A 17,785-nucleotide genomic window follows, 5' to 3' on the forward strand; every position below is an offset into this window, starting at 1 on the left:
CACTTTAATCCGTGAAAGAGACAAAGCTGTTCAGGAACTGAGGGCTTGATTCTCTCCACACACACTAATGAGACTTAGGAGTAAACTCCACTGAAATCAATGGAATTATACCAGTGCAAGCGAGCACAACCAGACTCCAATATTAGGGTGTTGCCATCATTGTAGTATCAGAAGCAATTTTATAAAGCTTTCAACAAGATTAAATTGTTTGTCTTTTTTTAAAAAGACAAACTGATCTTCTGTTCTTTCACTGTAGAGTAAGCAGCGTATATTTCTCAAAAAGCTCATACCCAATTTTTTTCTCTCTTTTGCTGTTTCTAGAAAACAAGTCTATAACTCACTGCTAAATCCAAAATCCCCCACTGTGCAAAACAAAGTTTAACAATGAAAAAGTGAGACTTGCTGAAATAGACTGGGACAAATTCATGCCTGGTATAATTCTACCAAATTAAATAGATTAGAGCAGGGATGAGTTTGTCCCATGATGTCTTAAAATCTGCATAGAAGTTGGCTACAATCATTACTACTGGGGGCATTCTGCACCAAAAAAATTAAAAAGCTGCGCACAATATTTTAAAATTCTGGAAAAATCCACAAATTTTATTTGTCAAAATAACACTACATAATCATGCCAGTTTCAATTATTTTGGTAATTTATTTCAAAATACCTGTCAGCAAGTATATCTATAATAATACAGACACACAAAAATTCACCCAGGAGTAGAGAGTTAAAGAAACCCCTATGACAACCCAGTTCCTGTTTCTCTGCCCCCTTCCCCTCCCCAGAGCCCAGTCAGGGGGGCAGACACTCAAAACCCCTTGCCCACAAAACCCACCTGCAGGCCCCCCCCAACCAATACACCCACACATCCTCCTCCTCAGAGCCCAACCGTGGGGCCCTCCCCCAGCCCAGATACCCACACCCCATCCCCAGCTGCAGGGTCCCCCTCCACCCCAGAACCAAGGGATCCAGAGGGAGAAACAGCCTGATGCTCTGTCCCAGGCTTGCACAGAGTTTCCTGCACACTGCCCTCTCCTTTCCTCAGGGCATGCTGGGAACTGCAGCTGCCAGGAATCCTCTAGCTCTCCCCCCAGCAGTGTCTTCTATGTGCAAGCTGGGCTCTGCTGAGTCCAGTGACCCCTAATAGCAGCTAGCAGCACTGCAGCCCATTTCTTTGGGGGAAAGAAAATTCTGCATGCACAATGTTCATTTCTGCAAAATTCTGCATTGCGCAGTGGCACAGAATTCCCCCAGGAGTAACTGCATTACACACTACGGTCACATGACTGTTGTGTTAAATAGTCTTCTTGTGTAATTTTGGTGTACACCTGAGGGCAACTCAAAGACATTTTTATTTACCAGTTAAATGCTCTCAGTCATAGCATACAGAGCATCCACTCATTAAACTGTGCATATTGTATATTTCACATGTTTTATAACATGCAAAGGACAAATGCCAGTTTTATCAAAAAGATACATTTATAAACAAACATTTCTTCCTTACTGGACATTGGTAGAAGATCTCATATTTATTACGACCCTCCACACTCTCTAGTGCCATGTATTGACTCAGGCCAGTGTGAATGCAAAAGGTTAAAGGAAGACATTGTTTCAAACCAAGACGCTGTTGAAATCCCCCAGCTGCTGTGTCAATATCCAATAAATCCTCTGAACGATAGTGATTGGATAGTGCCATACTTCCCATCAACCTTAGAAGGAACAATAACAAAAATAGAAACAATGAACACTTGATTAACAATGCAAAGATAGCTTTTACCTTTTACTCAATGAATAACAACTCATTCTAAGGTCTAATTCTGCCATCTAGGCATAATACTTATACCCAGAGAAGTGTGAATTGTAATGTTTTCTACAGAATCAGGTCCTCAATTCATAACACCAGCCTTACAGATTTCTTTTTTGGTTTTTTTGGGGTAAGAAAAAACTAAGCGGTTTTAACAAATATGGTCTTGCTCATTTTCCATGCTTCGCACAGGAAGAAAGGGAGTTCTGGGACATTCTGGTGACTGTCAATTGCCTCACAAGTTAAAGCAGCCTAGGGCATCCGTTCACCATTGAAATAGCATAATAGGGCAGCTTCACAGGCAGAAACTGGGACTATATTCTGCACTTCAAGTTTTGCATCAACTCTTTTCAGTACTAAAAGGAATATTCATGAATGCTTAGTTTCTATAGGCCAAGAAATTGTCAACTTTAGTAACAAATATTTGACAAGACATATTGTTACCTAGAAAAAAAAAAAAAAGAACAGGAGTACTTGTGGCACCTTAGAGACTAACTAAGGTGCCACAAGTACTCCTGTTCTTTTTGCGGATACAGACTAACACGACTGCTACTCTGTAATTGTTACCTAGATTCATTCACAAAATGAGTTGAGACTGAAGCCAGATGTAAGAAATTAATAAAATTCAACAACTCTGTTCATCCCTTAAGAATAGTTAAGAAACAAGTCAGCAATTATTTTAACAGATACCTATTTATGGATCTGCACTTAGGATTTACATAGACTTGAAAATTATTCAGTTACATTTGGAAGGAAAAGAAAACCCCCATGAAGCATGCTTCTCTTTTTCATCAGTAGAATCTGAAAAATACACCTCTACCCCGATATAACGCTGTCCTCGGGAGCCAAAAAAATCTTACCGCGTTATAGGTGAAACCGCGTTATATCGAACTTGCTTTGATCCGCCGGAGTGCGCAGCCCCGCCCCCCTGGAGCGCTGCTTTACCGCGTTATATCCGAATTCATGTTATATCGGGGTATAGGTGTAGTTCACATTTAGCTGGCCAATCTGCCATAGGTTATAAACGTACACTAAATCAAAAAAAGCAGACACCTAAAATAATCATGAAAACTTTGACATGTAGTGTTAAACACCACAAAATTTTGCAGATTACAGCATTCTCATTGTTTTCTGGCACAATTTGATGGACATTCTCCAGTAGCTCTCTATATGTACAAATATTTCCAATACAGATGGGCTGGTGAGAGATGTGTTTGTTGGAAGACATTGGAAAGAGCTATAATTCTAATGCAACATAACTGGCAGCTGGTGGGGGGAAAGGAGAGAGAATCACACAGTGCCTAGTTCAAGGTATCTGTATTCAAGCTGAGAACAAAAAAAAAGTCAAGAGAGAGCCTTCACACTTTTAGCTTGCTTTAAAAAAAAAAAAAAAAAAAGAAGTGGGGAAGAGTTAATAGGATAAAAACGTAAACTGTCTCAGCATGCAGGCCTAGTTACTCCCAAGCATTGCTTAAGCATGACAACACTCTTATGTGGCAGGTAAACAGCTTTGGAAATTTCTGAAGTGTCAAGAGCAATACTGATCAGATCCTTCAAGAAGCTGTTTTATGTCTTTCACTATTTTCTCTTAAAAATGTACAGTTTGGATACATTAGTAATATTAAGCCAGGATTTAATAGCTCTTGAGGGTCATAGTAGGATAGCATTTCTAGAAGTTTTTACCATTTCCTGACCAGTTCCATTACATCACTTGGCTTTTGTTAAATCACTGACTTGTCCACAGAGGGGAGATTTTCAAAGGGGAACAAGGCATGTCACTCCCATTGCCTAATTCCCTTTTGAAAATCTCTTCTAGAATACCTACTTGTAAACGGTCCAAGTCATCCTCATGAATATGCAGAACTGGTTACTTCTTACACACCTGGTTCTAGGGTTGGGGGAAAAAGATACCCAAAAAGGCTCAAGCTGCCGCCCAGTGAGAAGTTAGAGGTGCCACAAACATGCAAAAGCCAACTCAAACACACACACACACACACACACACACACACACCCCTCAGATCCCCATCTTTTTCCATCAACATACCATTCTTGGAAGTATTTCTACCACTCATGTCACTTTCCCTCAAATACAGCCCAGTGTGCTAAACATGAGAGGCTTGAAGGTGCACAATATGCAACCATGTTTAGTCACTTGTTTAAGATATCAAGAATTGTCAGTTTTACATTTCAGGGAGACTTCATCTTTTCAGTAACATGGAAAAAAATTTAAAAAATTATATTTTGTAGGGTGCAAAATTTCTATTCTAGTCTTCTGCTTTTCCAATGGTTCCACCTCCACACTTAAGACTATTCTTGTATTGCCAGGTCTGGAAATTAGTTCCCTGACCATTTTATCACACCATTTATTCTGCAAATTCTGGTACAAAATAGGCTAATTCTGCTCTCAATTACAACACAGAGAATCCAGAGTAACTCTGTAAATATTGGTGTAATTGAGGGCCATAAATATCCAGGGCTAAAATTTTGTTAATTATGAAGGGTAAAACTTTCCAAAAGCATTAAAGTCCCATTTTCAAAAGTGACTTGGGCATTTAGGATCCTAGCTCCATTGCAAAGGAACTTAGATGCCTAGGTCCCACTGCTAAGGCACTGCTGACAGTGGGACATAGATTCTTGTGAAGATTTCACCCAAAGAACACAATAGCTAACTTCTATACTATATATAATATTTTGCATAGCCTGCTCAGCAGGCATTGCAATCCTCACTCCATGTCTCAGTTTAACTGAACTGGCCACCATGAAGAAAAAGAAATAATTAAATAATGGAACTGATAGTAGGTTTAACTCCTTACCCAGGAACAACTAGTTTCTGTCCATTATGAATACGAAATGAACACCGATAATCATCAGGGAGTTTGCAACCTATTTGTGCTTCCACAGCATCTAGGTCTTCCTCCTGCACACTATCTGCAAACACATTAAAAACAGGGTTTTTTTAGGTGGCAGCTTCAGACAAGAGAAACAAGAACTGTTGCTTCAGAGATTATCTCAATAAATTGGATCCTGCTTAAAGTACTTTGTGTAAACCCCTCTTAAAATTCAATTGGATAATGCCTGACAAAAATTGGTGGCTCTCTTAAGACAACTAGAGACAAATGTTACTTTCATTTACACAGTTGCAACCCCTTTGGCTTCACTGGAGCTGCATTGCTGTATGTCAGAGCAGAATTTGGCCTAACTAAATGTTTTTAAGTTTTTCAGCTATGCTATAGTGGCATCAGCAAATGTACAATGAATTTAAAAAAAAAAAAAAGGCTCATTTTAAAGCCCCCTCCAGCCACCACAAGGACCCGAGTTTCAACTGCATTTGACATTACAAAAGTGCAGTGAATTAAAAAAAAAATTTGTTTTGTTTTAGGAGCAGTCTTATTCTACATTTAGTGCAAAGGAAAACAAAAATAGAAATGATCTGACTCAATCATCCAAGAGTCCAGAAATTCAGAATTAAGGTTATCACTCTCCTTATTCATCCCACTGTGACTCTCTAAATTCAAAAGTAGGATTTTTGACCAATGACCCTTGATATTGGTGCTTACCGTTGGGCACAATAGCAAGAATAATTATGGACAGCATTACCTTAACTAATACATCTAAGAACATTCAAAATTCAGATTATTATTTGTACTACCAACTCCTTCTTCAAGCAAACAGGGAGTTCATTACATGGTACTAACTCCAATAGTATGCTAGTGTGTTAGGTAACATAAAATACCAGTATATCACAAATTTCAGAACAAGGGTTACTCATATAACAGTAGTCTGTTTTTGCCTCCTAAGAGATCTCAACAATACTAATCTATTAGAAGTAGGTGTTTCTTCAATAGCACAGGCTGGAGAAACAAAGTGACTCACTCTTAGAACCTTCCCTAAAAGAAAACAAACATTGCCCTGACCACTGGAAGTTAGTTGACTGAGTCCTGACTCAGCCACTCTCAGCCAACCAAGTTGTAGCTCCTAGTTGCTACCATAAAAAAAGGTTCTGTGCCGATTTTCTTTTTTTGATCATTACCATACAATTTAGAATATTTCACTAAAGGAGGAGATGGCCACTTTAAATTTCCAGCAAAAAGACAATAAAAAAGCCAATCTTGGAGATGCTTCAGTTACTCTAAGTTTCTCATATGGTGTCTCTTTTGAGATCCTGAAAGAGATCTGCTCTTCCCACTATATAAAATTGTGATAACCTTGCACATAATGAACATTTCTCATGTTATGATTTCCTAGGGCTAGCCAACTATTCTCTCAATGGAGAGATTCCATTTAATTTCAGTAGAGTTGCTCCTGAATTTGGCTGTATGTTTATATCAGTAACATTGGGCTCAATCCAGGGACAACAGGATGAAATTCTATGGCCACTGTTATACAAGAGGTCAGACTAGATGATCTAATTGTCCCTTCTGATTTTAAAAATCTATTACTGAATTAAAACATATTTAAAAAATAAAGTACCAAAAAAAGCAACATTTAATAGTCATTGTAAACAGTTACAAACCTGTTTTCCAAATATTTCTAATAAAAAAAAAATCACAACCTAGTAATCACCAAGAGTAAACCCCAGGAGGGGAAATTTCTCTCTGTAGGAGGGGAAATTTCTTCTCTGCTTCTGAGCTTTGCTATTCCACACCCCAACTTGAGCCAACAGCTCAGCACAGCTTCTGGTCAGTTTCGCACAGAAGACTGAAACAAGCTTAACAAGGTCTGAGTTCTTTTGGCTTTATATGGAATAGGACCAAACAGATACCTATAAACCTGCCTGGGTACATTTTATGTTATAAAGCACTAAAAATTAGAAGCCCTTAAAATATTTTAAATCAATTCAATTTGCTTTATAGATTCTGATGTTACAAGCAAACATTCATAAGACAAAGTTAATATGAGGCTACAGACTGATTTTTAGAAAAAGAATTTTAGCTCAAAGCCACTTGACTAAATATCTTTTTTATGCAGAGATGTTTTAAATTGGGTCTTCAAAACAAACTTATGAATTAATATAGAATAAGAGACATGTAGGGCAAAAAGGGACACAGAAATTATGAAGACCAGCCTCCCACACAGTGGCAGGACCAAGTATACCTAGACCAGGGGTGGGCAAACTATGACCTGGGGGCCGCATCCTGCCCTTCAGACGTTTTAATCCAGCCCTTGAACTCCTGCTGGGGAGCAGGGTCTGGGGCTTGCCCTGTTCCAGAACTCCAGCCAGGGAGCGGGGTTGGGGGCTTGCCCTGCTCGGCGCATTCCAGGCGCTGTACGGCTCCTAGAAGCAGCAGCATGTCCCCCCTCTGGCTCCCACGCATAGGGGAAACCAGGGGGCTGCGCACGCTGCCCCCGCGCCAAGCGCCAACCCCGCAGTTGGCCTGGAATCGCGTCCAATGGGAGCTGCAGGGGTGGTGCCTACGGATGGGGCAGCGCACAGAGCTGCCTGGCTGCCCCTCAGTGTAGAAGCCGGAAGGGGGACTACTTCCAGGAGCTGCTTGAGGTAAGCACCACCCAGAGTCTGCACTCCTGCCCCACCTGGTGCCCCTGCCCTGATCCCCCTCCCACCCTCCAAACCCCTTGGTTGCAGCCCAGAACACCCTCCTGCACCCCCAGCCCCACCCCAGAGCCTGCACCCCAGCCGGAGCCCTAACCCCCCCCCATCCCAGCCTGGAGCCCCCTCCCACACCCTTAACTCTTCATTTTTGGCCCTACCCCAGAGCCCGCACCCCCTCTCACACCCCAATACCCAATTTCGTGAGCATTCATGGCCCACCATACAATTTCTATACCCAGATGTGGCCCTCGGGCCAAAAAGTTTGCCCACCCCTGACAGGTGTCTGTCCACCTGTTCTTAAAAATCTCTGATGATGTGGATTCCACAACCTCCCATGGAAGTCTATTCCAGAGTTTAACTAGCCTTACAATTAGAAAGTTTTTCCTAATATCTAACCTAAATTTCTCTCACTGCAGATTGAGCCCATTACTACTACTTCTACCTTCAGTGGGCAAGGAGAACAATTGATCACGATCCTCTTGATAACAGTCCTTAATATATTTGAAGACTGTTATCAGGTCCTCCCTCAGTCTTCTTTTCTTAGACTAACCATGCCCAGTTTTTAACCTTTCCTTAAAGATCGGTTTTATTGCTCTCCTCTGGATTCTCTCCAACATGTCCACATCTCTCCTAAAGTGTGGCACCCAGAAGCGGACAAAGTACTCTAGCTGGGGACTCACCAGTGCTGAGTAGCACAAGACAATTACCTCTGTGCCTTACATAGGACACCTCACACCCCAGAATATTTGCCTTTTTCACAACTGCATCACATTGTTGACTCATTCAATTTGTGACCCATTAGGACCCCCAGATCCTTTTCAGCAGTACTATCACCCAACCATTTACTTCTCATTTTGTAATTGTGCATTTGTATTTTCCTTCTTAAATGTACTACTTTTCACTTGTCTTTACAGAATTTCATCTTGTTGATTTCAGACCAATTCTTTAATTTGTCAAGGTTGTTTTAAATCTAATCCTGCTCTCCAAAGCACTTGCAACCCCACACAACTCGGGGTCATGCATAAGTTTTATAAGCGAACTCTCGACTCTATTATCCAAGTCTTGAAATGAAAATATTAAATAGTACAATCACACTATTATGACACCCTGATAGCCATCAAAACAATATCCCTATTTAATTACAGGATAGGTGCAGTACAGGCAAAAGCAATGTAAGTTTCCTCACTGTATGGTGTCTCTTATTCAATAAGAAGGCAGTTAAATTTTCACAATAATTCAATCTTTGGACTCTTTGCTGAGGCTGCCAGTGATTATAGTACTTTGTGCAACCTGGACATTCATCCTCTGGAAATTGGGCTTGGACAAACACACACCACGTTTAACATAGGCCAACAGTCACAAGACAGTATTTACTACTGGTGAATGTAGTGACCAGGAAGGGATTTGAACCAGACACCTAGTTGTGAAAGACTAGCCAGATACAAGAAAATCCACAAACAACAAAAAATAGTTAACATGGAGTTAAGGTTGCAGGACCTCAACCCTATTTTAGGTGCTAATGTGGCCCCTATTATTGCAGTATGCAAGTTCCTTGATCTTTAATGTACTTATACGCAACACCTCTGAGGTAGGAAGTGCTATTATCCCCATTTTACAGATGGGGAAATGTCACACAGAGACATTAAGTGACTTGTCACCGAGGGAGCGTGTGGCATAGTAGGGAATTGAGCCAAGGTTGTCTCCTGAGTCTCAGACTAGCAGCCTAGCCATCTGACCATCCTTTCCTCTACACTACCCTTAGCTCTTCATGTCCTTCTAGAACAGGAGTTTGGTTGCGATTGTCAAAAGAGCCTAAGAGTTAGGCAGCCAAGTTCCCTTAGGCGCCTTTGAGGATCTCAGCCTAGATTCCTAAAATTCAAACATTCCAAAACAAAGACATGTAGAGTTAAGAATATTTACATAGAAAAATTAAGATACAAATATTAGAAAACCAGGAAATGCAGAGTAACACTTTCCACACAGTAGCCAGGCAACCTTAACTTAGGCCCTTTCAATCCCTACCCTAAGGATTCACTCAGGGAAATTATAATACCTCACCCCATCTCAGCCTTTTTAAAACCTGATCTCGGCTACCCAGCTACAAGTCCTCCCCAAGTTAACGGTGCTGCAGAGAGCACAGTGAGAGGTCTGCAGGAGTGTATGAACAGAAGTGCCAATTGGGTGTTGAGGAAGGCACAGAGGAAGTAGCCAGGTTTCGTCACTGCTCTGGAATCTGTGCTGCCTACCAACAGTTTCCTAGCTGAATTTACGATGTTTGTTTTACCAATGACACTTAGTGGGCCGGACTACTTGAAAAATCATCACCCTTACTCTCCCCCTCCCGGTGATAATTCTTAAAACACTTATGCCGATTTAACAGAGAAGGAGCTAGCAGCAGGTCACTCTTGTGGAGGGGCTCAACTTTGGACCTCGCTTCATGTCTTGGTTCACTTGACCCTGGATTTGAAGGCCTTCAGGACAAGAAATGGGCCCGCATGTTCTCTCAGACTTGTCCAAGAAGTTTGGGAAATCAGTGAGGAACAGAGGGAAGGATGGGACCATGTCTAAGATTCGGGATAATCTTTTTTGGAGTTCAGTTTGATAAAAGTTAGTACTTTTGCTTACATAGGGCACCTAGATTATGCAGTGGGTGTAAAACTTTACAACTATACAAATATATCTTGGCTTTAAAAACAAAAATAATGTTTATACAATACCTTTCAAAGAACCAATCATCCGGGGACACCGCTGTCCCAAGTATCTCTCTATATCATCCCATGCTTTTTTAAGTGTAGCATAATATTGAATATACCTTCCTAAATCAGAGTAAATACTTATAAAGATAGCCTTCCAGCTCTGCTTTCTCTGAGTCTTCTCTGCCCTGAATAGACAAGAATAAAAATATGATAAGTTTCTAGTCTAACAAATTCACTTTAAAAACAATAAGTTATTGCTTAGGCAGTTAGGGTTTTGCTAAGTAAAATGATAACATTATGTTATAACAGTGTACATCGATACACTTCAGTCCTGTGAAGGTACAGATGTTCAACTAATTCATGGAACTATTCAAATTTTTAATTTCCTTTGCAAGTAACTACATTTCAGCCAGTCATCTTTTCTTTAGAGGACTGTGGGCCATTATTAAACTCAGGAACTTGTAGAAAACTAAATCAGATCAATTTAACTTGCATGTGCAGAAGGCATTTAAGTTAAAAAAAAAAAAAAAAAGTCCAACCCTGCTGTCCTTTCTCAATTTTGCCTAAATAAGGACTACGGGACCAGAAACCAGGTCACGAAAATAGAGGTGACAATTAAAATAAAGATTTCATGTGTAGATGACATTTTATTTTCCAAAGAGCACCTCCTGCAATAAAAAGAAACAAACAAACGCCCATTAAAAATTGAGACAAATAGCAGGGGATTCAGCTTTTATTCATTTGTAGAACAGCAACGAACATTTCAGCATTTAAGTCACAAATAAACTCAATCTTCAGAGAGTTCACAATCTAAAAAACAGATACAGAGAAGACAGGACACATTAAGACAAACAGAGAAGGTAATAACTTGGAAGGTTTATTAATTGTTATCAATTCATTCTTGTATACATCATAAAAGAGAAGTCTTTGAAAGAGCTGAGTGAGGAAAAGGTGGTGGGAGCCTGGTCAGTGGCCTTATTTAAGTTTTAAAAATAGTTCCCATAAAAATCAGACTTAAAGAACAACCATTCATCAAAGTAAGTAACACTGAAAATGAACTCCCAAAATAATTATCTCCTTAGGCCTTTTTATACAAGGACAGAAGTTTCAGATCAGACTAGCATGCCAGGCACTGCCATTTAGGAGGCTCAGATACAATGATATGGCCCATCCACCAAGGCTGACTGTTGAAAGTTTTACCAGGACTGAGTGTTCCTGAGCTGCTAGAGGGCTGGAACCAGTGGCAGATTAACACACAGTCCCAGGCACCCATGCCCAGGGGCCCCGGCCAATTTGGGGGCCCCTATAGGAGCACTGGAACCTGTGTAAAAGCATGGGGGGGAGGGGGTCACATAACAGGTGCTGGAATTGTGGCCCTGCCTCCTGCTCAGGCCAGATGCTGGAGCTGGGCTGTGGTAAGAACTGTCCAGGAAGCCTGAGCTGCTATGGGGAGCATCAGACCCTCCACCTGCCCTGAGTGGAGGGCCGGGGTGGTAAGAGCAGCCCCTGGCCCAGGTACCCGCATCCCAGGGTGCACCACCCAGGGCAGGTAGAGGGTCCAGGGCTCCCCACAGTGGCCTGGGCTCCCTAGGTGGTTCTTATCACTGCCAGGCTCTGGCTTCAGGCCTGGCCAGGCCAGGGCCTCAGAGGGGGAAGAGGAGGAGCAGGGCCCCATGGTGAGTAGGAGCTAAGGCCAATCTCAGCCCCCCACCGGGAAGAGGTTGGCACCACTAGCAGGGACTGTGCTTTATAGTTGGGGAAATTATTATCACCTCCCTTGCTGTGAAGTGCAGCCCCTGCCATGCCTGCCTGAGGCTACTACACCCATGTTAAGAAGTGGGCAGGCATGGCCCTCCCACTTTTAAAAGGGGGGAGGGCCATGGCCATGCTGGTCCTCTCTGGTTCCAGCCCCCCAGGGTGTTGGAGGCCCAAATGTTCTTTGTGCCCAGGGCCCCACTAGATTTTAATCCGCCTCTGACTGCAACTGTTGACTGACCAACTGAGGAGCAAAACTAGTTAGCTTTCTTAAATAAATAAATAAATGGAGATATACTACCTCCTAGAACTGGAAGGGACCTTGAAAGGTCATCGAGTCCAGTCCCTTGCCTTCACTAGCAGGACCAAGTCCTGATTTTGCCCCAGATCCCAAAGTGGCCCCCTCAAGGACTGAACTCACAACCCTGGGTTTAGCAGGCCAATGCTCAAACCACTGAGCTATCCCTCCCCCCAAACATCTTGGTAGAAGCTGAAGGGGAGGACATGCATACCCAGTATTGCCAAAAGGGAAACAGAATTCTCCATTTTGTATATTTCCACTAAGTTGTTTTCAGGCTGTTCTATTCAAAATGGGCAGTTTCTTGTCTCTCATGCAGCTTTCAGATGTGGAACTAACAGGTTAGTTATATTTTAGAGAGAAGGCCATTTCCAAATACTACAAAGCATGTAAAAGTTAGGAAATGCTTTTGTGTTTACCGATTCTTAGTTTGAATGAGAACATGTAAATAGAATACAATATCCATTTGCAAAATGGAAATATTCAGTCATTTTATTTTCAGAAATTGCGAGTGACAGTGACTGTAATTTTATGATGTGTGCCCTCCATTCCCCATGTTCACCCACTCCACGTGTCATCATTTGTTGACTTTTGCCTAAATTTAAGTCCCAATCTCATTAGAGTCTCTGACCTCTGCATCTGTGCAGCACTTCAATTAAGTCAATGGAATATCATCCATGCAAAGCATTTGCAGGATCATGGTCTTAGTTGGTAAGTTCTTTGGAACAGGGACATCATCATTAAGGCGGCGAATCTGTGGCTGGTGCTGGCCCAGGGGCTGCTCGAGCTGGGCAGCCCCTGGACCAGCAGCAGCCGTTTGGGTGTGTGGGAGGAGGCTCAGGGCTGGGGGTAGGGGTTTGGGAGGTGTGGGGGTGCGCTTACCTGGGGTGGGGGGCACCCCTGCAGCTAGTAGGTGGTGGAGGGGTCTCCACACTGCCCATACCTGCAGGTCCCGCCCCCATAGGGAGCTGCCCTGCCCTGGCCCCTGCCTCCGCTACCTAGGAGCTGCAGGGATGGAGCTGCTAGGAAGCCCTGCCCCCAGCATCAGCAGGGCTCCCGGGTCATTGCCCCCAGCACCCCTGAACCACCCCTCCCCCCCCCCATGACTAAAACATTGCCTTAATCATCATCATCTGTCTGAAAAGCACCACACAAAATTGTGGCACTGTGTAAAAATTACCTGAATTGCTCCCTGAATCCATCTCCATTCCTAAAGAAGAGGCCAAATCCACCATGTAACATAGAAGTAACAATATTAAACAAATCTCTAGGAGTATCTTCAAGAGCTAACATTAACTTTGTTCAGTTGATATCAGAATACAGCTGATCTCACAACTTTTGTTAATATTGGATCTACAAAGCATTACTTAAAGACCACGAGAGGCTATGAAGCATTTTGCAATGTTATTCTGAAAGATCCTATGCAAAAATAGTGCTGTTAACCAAATGAGCTGGTTAAAAAGAACTGCTGCAAACTAATTTTTTTTTCCGTAAGATAAGAGTACCCTTACTTACTCAGATAAAAGCCAGTATTTCTTGCAGTGTCTTTTCCACAATGGATCATGACTTGATAGCTGGTTAAATCTTCGACTTACATAGCAGCAGCTATAAATATAAGTCAGTGTTAAGTCTGATTACAAAAAGTAGTAAAATAACGAAGGACAAATGCAAGTCAAGGTATTAACATATTTAAGATTATATGTCAAAATGAACATTAGAGCTATAAAATTTTAACAAGTTGTAACTTTATTTTTAGGGAATACAAACAGTTTTAAATGCAATACAACTGTCATTAAAACATGTTGTAACAAGGCTTTCTTGTCCACATAAGCAAAGAGAAGAAAATAAATGTTATAAACCATGTTACAGAACCACATTTTTAATCCTGTTAGATACCCAAGCAAAAACAGGGTTTTCTAAAATGGTTTATGACATTTGGGGTGGGGGTGAGGTTACCCCTGCACTCCCTCCAGCCACAAAATAGTCTTGTGTCTCATCTACATTGGCAGTCACCATAATACACCACCAGAGTCACTCCATGATGACAAATATGCCTGAGGACTGTCTTCACTATAGCTGCAAAGCCAGTGAATTACAGTGACAATCTGCTAGTGTAGGCACAGCCCTAGAGAATGAATATCAGGGAACTTTCTTGGCAATTAAATATTTTTGTAGAATAGGCAAAGACATAGGTCTATTTCACAAAAGAATTTTACTAGACATTTTCCATTGTGACACTCCATTAGTGGTAGCAGTGCTAGCATAGGCTAGCTCAGGGGTTGGCAACCTTTCAGAAGTGGTGTACCGTGTCTTCATTTAGTCACTCTAATTTAAGGCTTCACGTGCCAGTAATACGTTTTAACGTTTTTAGAAGGTCTCTTTCTATACGTCTATAATATATAACTAAACTATTGTTGTATGTAAAGTAAATAAGGTTTTTAAAATGTTTAAGAAGCTTCATTTAAAATTAAATTAAAATGCAGAGCCCCCCGGACCGGTGGCCAGGACCCAGGCAGTGAGAGTGCCACTGAAAATCAGTTTGCGTGCCACCTTCGGCATGCGTGCCATAGGTTGTCTACCCCTGGGCAAGGTGTTGATGTTTTAATCAGTTTTATCTACTAGGCAGTCAGCCTACACTAGTGCTTTCATTGTTGCCGCTACAGATGGCGCTCCATCAGTGGTAGTACAGTGATGGAAGAAACTTTTTAACTACCTGTCAGTTGATTACTACCTATTTAAAAATATTAAAATATATTAATTTCAAGTACAGGAAATAATGTAACTATCAGCATGAAATAAGAACAGCACAGTGTGAATATTTGAGAGAGCTGTTTGCACTAAGTCATTTTCCCCCCCAATTTTACTTTGTTATGAAGTTTCCTCAGCTTTGGGAAATTAGCCCTTTTGAAGCACCAACTATACATATTACTGGATAGCTCTATCCTCGGTTTACCCATATTGAATCAGGTCATGATCACTAGTTCCTAGACAAATATCAACTTCCAGTCAAGCGATGGATTCATCTTTATCCACCACAATGATATTCAAAATAAAGTTACCTCAAAATACCTCAAAAGTTATCTATACTTTTTAGAAACTAATCATGTTTTACTACTGGCAGTATAAGACCTCTAGCACACACCTCCCAAATTGAAGTTTCCAATAATCCCACAATTTTCCTTCCTATACATTATAGACATGTGTGTAAGAAGTTAATCATGCTGTTTTCTCAGTGATTTGTAACACCCCTAGTCAGTACTCCTTCCATTGATCCATATGCATTCAAGATCCTGAGTGAAAGTTAATTAAATAACACTAAAACAGGTACAGTAACTCCTCACTTAACATTATAGTTATGTTCCTGAAAAATGCAACTTTAAGTGAAACCATGTTAAACTAATCCAATTTTCCCATAAGATTTAATGTAAATGTAGATTTAATGTAATGTAAATTTAATGTACATGAATTTTTGGGGGGGCAGACAAAAGGCATCATATACTGTAGAGTACTGTGGTGGGGAGGTGCCCCTGGCTTACCTCTAGGGTCTGGGAGGGAGTTAGGGTGTGGGAGGGTACTCAGGGTGGGGTGCAGGGTCTGGGAGGGAGTTAGGGTGCAGGAGGGCACTCAGGATGGGGGGTGCGGGAGGAGGCTCAGGGCCGGGGCAGGCAGGAGGTGCAGAGCATTTACCTGGGGCAGCTCCTGTTTCGTGCAGGGGGTGTGTAGGTGGCTCTCTGCTTCTCTCTGGCCGGCTTTGAAGGGGAAAGCGATGCTTCTCTCTGGCCGCTGGCTGCGCGGCTGCCCCTGCTCCTCCTGAGTCCTCCGGCCCGTGCTCGCAGGGCCGCATTCCAAAAGGGACTTACGAGCTGCAGGCCAGGACCCCGGGGCCTGTTAGCCCAGGGCCCTGCAGCCCCTAAAGCCCCTGCGTTCCAGGTGGCCCTGCCTGCCGGGGGGTGGGGGGCAGCAGCTTCCCCGCTCCCTTCCTCCCTCCCAGAAAGTCCTGGGAAGCGCTGGGAGGGAAGAAGGGAGGAGGAGGAGGCGGAGAAGAGGAACTTGTGTAATTCTCCCTTGTGAAGTCAGCCAAACGACGTTATAAGGAAGCATTGCACAACTTTAAACGAGTACATTCCCTAAGGGAGCAGCGACGTAACTTCGAAACAACGTTAAGCGGGAGGATGTTAAGTGAGGAGTTATTGTAATGGGATCTTTAAAGTATAGTGCCACCCCCCCATCTGTTATCCACTCTAGCCTTCTGAAAACAGGTTATAATCAGCAATTTTAACAACCAAATACTGTGGTTATCCAACCAGGTTTCAGTAATTAGAGATACAAGATGGGTGAAATGGGTCCAATAAAAAGATATTCCCTTAACCACCTTGTCTCTCTAACAGCCTGGGACCAACACAGCTACAACACTGTGTACAGGTTTCAGTAACGTCACATAGGTCAAGTTTCCTCTCATGAGAATTTCCAAGTTTTCTTGCGTGGTACCCAACCTCGAAACGTTTTCTCTTACACAGTTTGCCACACCAATTCGGTGTGCTCACAGCACTGCCCAGCCTGAATGTACACGAAATGTTTCCCTGCAGCGTCCCGGGCCGCTGGAGTTGGGAGAGCAATGTGTGAGCACCGGCGCGCCGAGGGCTGGACAGCAACCCCGTGCGGCTGTTCTGCAGCCAGGGGACGCACCTGGCACGGTGCAGGTCGCCCCGCAGCAGCACAGGACGGGACCGGGGGCGCCGCGCACACAAGCTGGGGCACTTACGGAGAACACACCTGTTGACGCCTCCTTAGAGGGGATCGCGAAATCCACTTGCTGCGCTACCCTACGTCCCTCCCCCCTACCGGGGGCCCCTCCGCCTGCCCGGGGATGTGCCGCACAGGCTCCGAGAGAAAACCCCGCTGCCCCGCGGGCCGCCCACGCCCCCCGGGCCGCTACCGCCGGCCAGGGCGCATCAGAGCCCGGGACACGCCGCGCCAGGGGCGCCGCCCCAGTCCCGCAGCGGAGGGCAGGTAGCGGCGAAGGAGCGTCTGACCCCCGGGGAGCGGCCCGCAGCGCAGACGCGCCCAGCCCCGGGGTCCCGCCCTACCTCAGGAGATCCCTGTAGTCCAGGAAGCTCAGGATGAGCAGTAGCGGGTCGGTGGGCAGCAGCTCCAGGCTCAGGGGCTGCGGCTCCGGCTCTACGGCCGCCGCCATCTTGAAAGGCCTCGCGCCGGGCCGGGCCGGGCCTGCTGCTGCCCGGGGAGCCCCGCCCCTCACGCCGGTTTGTTATCAAACGCCGGGGAGGGGCGGGCTGGAAGGAGGAAGCTCTTAAAGGGCCCGCGCCTAACCCGGGCGCGCAAAGCGCCCTGCAGGGCAGCGCGGGAACTGCAGGCTCGGCAGAGACTTCAAAGGGGGGATCCTGCCCCCACGTGGCCCAACGGCCTGGGCTCAGTCTTAAGTGCTGCTGGAACTAGGGTGACCAGATGTCCCGCTTTAATAGGGACAGTCCCGATCTTTGGGGCTTTTTCTTAGATAGAGGCCTATTATCCCCTAGCCCGATTTTTCACACTTGCTATCTGGTCACGCTAGCTAGAACAATGGTTATGGTGGAGGATGCTGAAAACCATTGAACCAAACTGTAAACCCCATATGCTGGAAACCACTTCAAGCCAGGGGGTGCTGCAGCACACCTGCCCCCCC

The 17,785-nt window shown here is 43.8% G+C and overlaps 1 protein-coding gene across 1 annotated transcript in view; it reads right to left on the reverse strand.

The window, feature by feature from the left end:
- The window catches only part of FBXO3 (F-box protein 3), a 23,926-nt gene extending 6,595 nt beyond the window's left edge, over window positions 1-17,331 (reverse strand). The window contains exons 1-5 of the mRNA XM_029911552.1: window positions 17,193-17,331; window positions 13,621-13,710; window positions 10,074-10,237; window positions 4,619-4,733; window positions 1,479-1,710 (exon numbers count right to left, since the gene is read on the reverse strand). Coding sequence (XP_029767412.1) covers window positions 1,479-1,710; window positions 4,619-4,733; window positions 10,074-10,237; window positions 13,621-13,710; window positions 17,193-17,299 — 708 coding nt within the window. The 5' untranslated portion in view covers window positions 17,300-17,331. The remainder of the gene's footprint in view (window positions 1-1,478; window positions 1,711-4,618; window positions 4,734-10,073; window positions 10,238-13,620; window positions 13,711-17,192) is intronic.
- Window positions 17,332-17,785: the final 454 nt, after the last annotated feature.

Source organism: Terrapene carolina, unplaced genomic scaffold (assembly GCF_002925995.2).
Source record: "Terrapene carolina triunguis isolate 2854851 unplaced genomic scaffold, T_m_triunguis-2.0 Scaffold96, whole genome shotgun sequence".
NCBI lineage: Eukaryota > Metazoa > Chordata > Testudines > Emydidae > Terrapene > Terrapene triunguis.